The sequence below is a fragment of the Papio anubis genome, chromosome 4 (assembly GCF_008728515.1).
Source record: "Papio anubis isolate 15944 chromosome 4, Panubis1.0, whole genome shotgun sequence".
NCBI lineage: Eukaryota > Metazoa > Chordata > Mammalia > Primates > Cercopithecidae > Papio > Papio anubis.
The window spans coordinates 15,333,917-15,341,389 of record NC_044979.1 but is presented as its reverse complement, the minus strand read 5'-3'; the positions used below and the strand labels follow the sequence as shown (position 1 = coordinate 15,341,389).

Below are 7,473 nucleotides of genomic sequence, written 5' to 3'. Positions count from 1 at the left end.
CAGAACCTGCCAAAAATCTTGTTTCCAGTTCTGACTATTATGAATAAAGCTGCTGTGAGCATTTTTGTACAAATCTCTGTGTTGACATAAGTTTTAATTTCTCTAAACAATGCTTTCTTAATTTTGAAATATATTGCTTTGCCTGGTGCTTATTTCTATACAAATATGATCTAATAACATAAGGCATTTTATAATAATAATAAATCTCTGACTTCCTTATTTAGTTAATTTATTTATTTTTGAGACAGGGTCTGGTTCTGTCACCCGGGCTGTAGTGCAGTAGCTCCATCTCAGCTCACCAAGACCTCCACCTCCCAGGCTCAAGGATCCTCCCACCTCAGCCTCCCGAGTAGTTGAGACCACAGGTGCGTGCCACCATGCCCAGCTAATTTTCTGTATTTTTTGTAGAGACGGGGTTTCACCATGTTGCCCAACCTGACCTCAAACCTCTGAGCTCAAGCAATCCTCTTCCTCAGCCTCCCAAAGTGCTAGGATTGCGGGCATGAGCCACTGAGCCGAGCCAACTTCCTTATTTTAAATAAAATTAATTTGGGGTGGGGAAATCCATTTTTATCATTCACCCATTTATATTATAAAAAAATATAATGGACCAAGGCCAGGGATGGTGGCTCACACTTACAGTCCCAGTATTTTGGGAGGCTGAGATGGGAGGATTGCTTGAGCCCAAGAATTCAAGATCAGCCTGGCCAACATGGTGAAACTCTGTCTCCACAAAAAATACAAAACTTAGCCAGGTGTGGTGGCATGCACCTGTAGTCCCAGCTACTCAAGTGGCTGAAGTGTGGGGATCACTTGCGCTATGGAGGTCAAGGCTGCAGTGAGCACGCCACTGCACTCCAGCCTGGGTGGCAGAGTGAGACCCAGTCTCAAAAAGAAAAAATAAATCAAATAAAAATAACAGGGCAAGCACACTGGAAAATGATAACTGGCACTCAGCTTCTGTGTCAAGAAGACACTAGGAATTAGTATTGTCAACAAACTGAAAAGTATATGCCTTGTTTAAAATGGGCAGCCACTACTCAGCTTCAGCCAATTCACTATGCCAAATCTTCTAATTTTTCAAGAGAAGATAGATTTTTTGTGTGTGCATATAAGTAATCTCCTAAGTTTAAATGTTGGCCAATAGAACCCCTCAAAAAAAAAAAAGTTACACACTGGTGGATTAATGCTGTATAGCATTAGCCAATGCAAAGTAAAAAGACTACAGGCCAAATCTGACCCAAGGCTCATTGGTTTCTAGCTAAGATTTTGGTTCTCAATCCTGACTATGAGCAACAAGACCTTTTGGCTTTTTTAAAAGATAGCATGCCTGAGCCCTAGTCCAGATTCTGATTTCCTAGATTTGTATGAGTCCCGGGCATCTACCATTCTGGTTCACAGCCAGGGTTAAAAAGTAGGAAATTAAATTTCAAGTTATAGTACCTTATCATATTTCTGAACTTCAACACCAAGTCCAAAACACTGAATTCTCCCCAGGCTCATTCTACCTGATTCTGAGCTCAAGTAGTCATGTGGGATCTCAGTAAGCTGAAATTGATGACACGTACACAAACAATAAAAACTGGGACTATGGAGACTTCCTTGTCTCCAACTTGAATGGCATCCAATTTTGGCTTTTCTGTATACTATTTGAGGACATTATAATAGCAGGCCTTTTTGGAAGAAACTCAAGTCTAAGTAAAAGATGTTCATATATGAGCGTATGGGAATTTCTTATTCACAAACATGGTAACCATCAAAATAAAACTCTCTCCCAAAATAAGAGAGACAAGAAAAGAAGTGGAGAAAACAGATTTTAAAAGCTGTATGAGCTTTTACAAATAATTTAGCAGGTAACAGAGATCTTGTGAGACAAGTAAAAAGGCCTTGTATTCATGCCTTATCAGGTAAATGTGGACTTAAAGTAAATAAGGTAGGAAGGTATTGAGCTAGAAACATGTCTCAAATTATTTCCAGTGAGCTTCTGAAAGCCCAAGACAAATGTATCTTTATGAAAAACTGAGACAGACCCAGTAACCAGATCCTCTCATTATTTGCATGTGAAACCTCTAACTTGTCATGTGATAAACAAATGGAGAAAAATTGGAAATAACCATTAACGAGGGGGGCGGAAATTACAATAACATTGAGCAAGGGTCAGAAGATTGCAGAGCAGTTACCCGTTCTTGGCATAGAAATCTGAAAGTCAGGATCAAAGAGAATGGCAACCATGAACACAGATGCCACAGACAAAGACATATCCAGGTTCAAGGTCATCTTCACCTTGGTGGTCTCCGGAATAGAGTGCATCACTGGCATCCTTGGGAGTGGCTTCATCACGGCCATCTATGGGGCTGAGTGGGCCAGGGGCAAAACACTCCCCACTGGTGACTGCATTATGTTGATGCTGAGCTTTTCCAGGCTCTTGCTACAGATTTGGATGATGCTGGAGAACATTTTCAGTCTGCTATTCCGAATTGTTTATAACCAAAACACAGTGTATATCCTCTTCAAAGTCATCACTGTCTTTCTGAACCATTCCAATCTCTGGTTTGCTGCCTGGCTCAAAGTCTTCTATTGTCTTAGAATTGCAAACTTCAATCATCCTTTGTTCTTCCTGATGAAGAGGAAAATCATAGTGCTGATGCCTTGGCTCCTCGGGCTGTCAGTGCTGGTTTCCTTAAGCTTCAGCTTTCCTCTCTCAAAAGATGTCTTCAATGTGTATGTGAATAGCTCCATTCCTATCCCCTCCTACAACTCCACGGAGAAGAAGTACTTCTCTGAGACCAATATGGTCAACCTGGTATTTTTCTATAACATAGGGATCTTCATTCCTCTGATCATGTTCATCCTGGCAGCCACTCTGCTGATCCTCTCTCTCAAGAGACACACCCTACACATGGGAAGCAATGCCACAGGGTCCAGGGACCCCAGCATGAAGGCTCACATAGGGGCCATCAAAGCCACCAGCTACTTTCTCATCCTCTACATTTTCAATGCAGTTGCTCTATTTCTTTCCATGTCCAACATCTTTGACACTTACAGTTCCTGGAATATTTTGTGCAAGATCATCATGGCTGCCTACCCTGCCGGCCACTCAATACAACTGATCTTGGGCAACCCTGGGCTGAGAAGAGCCTGGAAGCGGTTTCAGAGCCAAGTTCCTCTTTACCTAAAAGGGCAGACTCTGTGACTGGAACTCAGGGAGGACTGCGGGACCTGGTCCAACCACTTCTGCCTTTTCCTCAGGTAGAACTCTCTCCTCACCCATCTCTTCTCTCCCAAACCTGCTCTGACACTTCTCAGAAAACGTGACCCTTTTATGAACATGAAGCTGAATTTTTAACTTGAGATTCTAAACAGAAGTAACTAAGAAACCTGAAGATGGACTTTGAAAGTTCCTCGAACTATGTTCATTCATATCCTGCCCTGAGATCTCTCTGCTTTCTTCTCCTCCTGAGCCTTAAGGAGAGGGTGGCCAGACATATCGGTTTGCCAGGGACAATCTCTGTTTATTGTCTGTTGTCAATTGAGCACCCTTCAATTCTCAAGAATATCATGGTCTGGATGAAGAATTACATGATCATCCTACTTAAGACACCCAACTAACACACAGTTAGGGCTGGTGAAGCAGAGCACAGCACTCAGTCCATGGGGTAGAAGGGAAACCAGAGTGGCTACAGAGAAAGAAGATTCAGGAAAGAGAGGCTGCCAGAAATTATCAAGAAGTGCTGTAGAGGTTCCGAGGAAAGTAAAGGGTGAAGAAAAAGGCTTTGGATTTGACTGCAAGCAGGCCATGTGTGCTATTAGTGGAGTGATAGGGTGACATCCTGATCCCAGGAATTCCAGAAGATGATGCCAAAAGGGAGGGGATGGGTAAAAACCAATAGTCTAGAAAGGATGTTTGGAGATAAAGATGAGTTATAGAATGGCAGATGAATACGTGAAGGGTCAGTTCAATGCTTTATTTCTCCAAATGGGAGGGGACAAAGTGAGCAGAGAGGAAAGAAAGAATGCAGGGAAAAGAGTGAAGTGGGCAGGAAGCAGAAAGAGAAAAGAAAGAGGCTGGAGTAAGTGAGTGTCTGTTTTGCTCAGTTCCCGACCTGTAGCAATGCTAGTGGCACCTGTGCCTCTGGTTTTACCGGTTCTGGGTTACCTTGAAGTAAACAGTGGGGCAAGAGCGGGTTACTTGGGGCAGACCGCTGGAGAAGAGGAAAAACATTATTCTCCGTTGTCATTCTTCAGGATGGTTCCAGCAGCATTGTCTCAAAGAGCTGTTCACAAAATATTGGATACCCCCTCCCCAGATATCTTAGAGCTTGAACGTTAGGAATCTGAAGTTGTCTTTTATTAGGTAAATTTTAAATCACGATTATTGAGGAAAATGTAAAAAGAATGCTGCGAATCATACCAAACTTAGGTAGTCCTCAAATGAAAGTATAAGGTCAGTAGCAAAGTCTAGTTCTGAGCTCCAGGGCTCTCAAGCACACATTTCAGAGAGAGTTCCTTACATACACACACATACACACACACAGCATACACACATGGCATACACACACACGGCATACACACACATACACACACACAGCATACACACACATACACACACACAGATTCCTTTATAGCTCAGTTTGAGACTTATCTACCTTAAAAGTCAAAATATTAAGGAAACACATACTTTTGATAGTTTTCTTAAGCCATAGTTATTTATATGACTATTTCAGGCGGTATTTGTTATAGTAAGACAAATTAGATTTTGAAGTTTTATTCCAATCCCTAGAATAAAGAAATATACACTTTCCTCCAAGTTATATATGTGGATAAAAGGGCCATGTACCCACTAAGGGTTCTCTGATGCATTACAGAGTTAGAGAGAAAATTGATTTAAAGTTGCCATTATATTAACATGAACCATGTCAAGACCACAAAGTGGATAACTCCTCTCCATGCTTACTATGAAGAAATATCATCTCATTGCTAGCAACAGCCTAAGGCAGCAAATAGCTAACAAAAGCTCCAAGGATGATAACATCCTTATCAATGTACATGCTGCCCTGCCTTCAACAAGATAAAATTCTCTTCAATTCTCTTTCTTCTGTATGTAAAACCCAATTATCTTTCTTCTGTACGTAAAACCCTAGTACATAAAACTCAGAAAGACCCAGAATACCTAGTCTTCAAGTTGTCTGGCTTTAGACAGCAATCAGAAGTCCTAAATGAAGACAATAATTGACTCTGCTGGACAAAAGTCTGTAACCAAATGCAAAGCCCGGCTTGCTATGGTCTCAATATTATTACAGGTTTCCACCTTGCAAACTCTACATCATCTCTCTCGCCCCACAGCCCTGTGGGATGTTGAAAGTGATAGAGTGAAGGATTCCTTTACCCATAAAGTCACTCTGAATATTCATCTAGAATGTGGAGCAGGTAAGGGGATTTTGGTTAGCAAGAGATTCCAGTCTGGCAGGCCCAGCCCAGAGGCAGGGTGTCTGGCTTCTCTCCTCATACCTGGTCGAGTCCTTGCAAATAAAGGCTAGACTGGCAGCCATGGCCAGTCTAAGGGCTATAACTTTATGGGTACCAGATTGTCCCACAATCCAGTATCGTCTTCCCCTTCCAACTACTTCAGCGTCTGCTAAAATTCCACTGTGGTTCCGGCTTTTCTTTGCTTTTATTCTACAGGAAATATGTTATACTCTCAGGCATTCTTTACTTGGGGCAGGAGGGAAGAAACATCTACGTAATAAAAAGAAAAGAAACTGTAAGTCCAATCAGTCTAAAATGTTTTGTGCTGGAGGAGGGGAGCAGAAACCAAGGGCTAACGAATTATGTCTTGAAGACAGGGCAACATATGCATTAGGAAAGATCATAGAAGGAAAGAAAAAAAAGACACTGAAAGAGGAAGCCCTGCCACCTGTCTTACGTTTTCCGCCTCTCCTCTGGAGACAAGGAATAAATAAATAAATAAATTATGTGTGTGTGTGTGTGTGTGTGTGTGTGTGTGTGTGTGTGTATATATATATATATATATTTTTTTTTTTTTTTTAAACAGAGTCTTGCTCTGTCGCCCAGGCTGGAGTGCAGTGATGCCATCTTGGCTCACTGCAACCTCTGACTCCCTGGTTCAAGCAATTCTCCTGCCTCAGCCTCCTGAGTAGCTGGGATTACAGGCATGTGCCACCACGCCCAGCTAATTTTTGTATTTTTAGTAGAGATGAGATTTCACCATGTTGGGCAAGATGGTCTTGATCTCCTGACCTTGTGATCTGCCCACCTCAGCCTCCCAAACTGCTGGGATTACAGGCATGAGCCACCGCACCCGGCCAAGGAAAATCTTTAGAAGAGAGGTAAGAGGAGGAAATTTCTTATGTACTCAGAAAGATTTGTTTGGGGGAGAAAGAGTAGGACAGAAAGGCTAAAAAGCCAGTCTGTAATGTTTGAAGGCTGGGGGAACTCTCTGCACCGTTTTCTAAATGGGGGAAGAGTTGCCTAAAATAGGAGAGGCAAAAGTTTCAGGGAAATGCTCAAATCAAGTGTATGCTGGGAAGAGGTAACATGTTACACTGCTATAAGTTTCTGTTGATAGGAGGAAGATGGAAGCATTTTGGAGCCTGTGACATGGCCCAGGAAGAGCAGGCCTGGGCAGAAAATGGGAGCAGACAGCAGAAAATGTGTGGGGTGAAGGGCTGGGGCAGTGGCAACCTAACGGGGAAGATGTGGAGGTGTTGAGTGCTGAGGTTAATCTTGGCCACTCTCAGTTGAGAGAAGCTCTTAACTGACAATTCTGCCTAGGCCTGTGGGGATTACCCTGCAAGCAGCAGAACAAAAAGTTTTCCAAGAGCTTTCAAGAGGAGCATTTCTGGGTTGGACTCTTCCTTCCCGGTGTGGCATTGCAAAGGTGCTCTGTGTCTGTGGCGCTAGCCCATCAAACGATCTCAGGAGGAAGAATACAGATTTGCAAAAAATTTTCCTGGTTTGTCTCTCATTTGGTTTTTCTTTTTTTCTTTTTTTTTTTTTTTTTTTTTTTTTTTTTTAGCAAAGTGTCTTATGAATGTTCCACCCTCTTTCAGATGCATCAAGAAAAAAAGAGAAAAGTGGTTTTGAAGATAGCCCAAGAAAGCAAAGTACCAGCCATCCCCTAGGTTTAGTGTGGCAGCAGTAGTAGGAGGGGATCCAAGGCAGGGTGGAGCATTAACAGAAAGACCTGCATCCCCTCAACTTCCACACCCCCACCCGTGCAGTTCCCGGAGTCATGAGACTGGGTTTGGGTCCTGGCTCTGCCACTTACTGGTGTGCAAATGGGCATGTTATTGCATCTCTTTGAACCTGAGTGTCCACCTCTGTAAAATGGGAACAATAATGAGAAATACCAGCCTCCTAGGGTTATCTCATCCTGAGAGATGAATGGGGTAGAGTGTTTAGCACACAGCATCTGACCCAGAATAAGCAGTCAATAGATGTTAGCTGTTAGTA

General features: G+C 42.6%; 1 protein-coding gene across 1 annotated transcript; it reads left to right on the top strand.

Moving 5' to 3' along the window:
* Positions 1-1,699: 1,699 nt before the first annotated feature.
* On the top strand, positions 1,700-3,216 carry TAS2R40 (taste 2 receptor member 40). Its single transcript, XM_017957257.3, has one exon. The coding sequence runs from the start codon at positions 2,222-2,224 to the stop codon at positions 3,191-3,193; it is 972 nt and encodes a 323-aa protein (XP_017812746.1). The 5' UTR covers positions 1,700-2,221; the 3' UTR covers positions 3,194-3,216.
* The last annotated feature ends 4,257 nt before the right edge of the window (positions 3,217-7,473 follow it).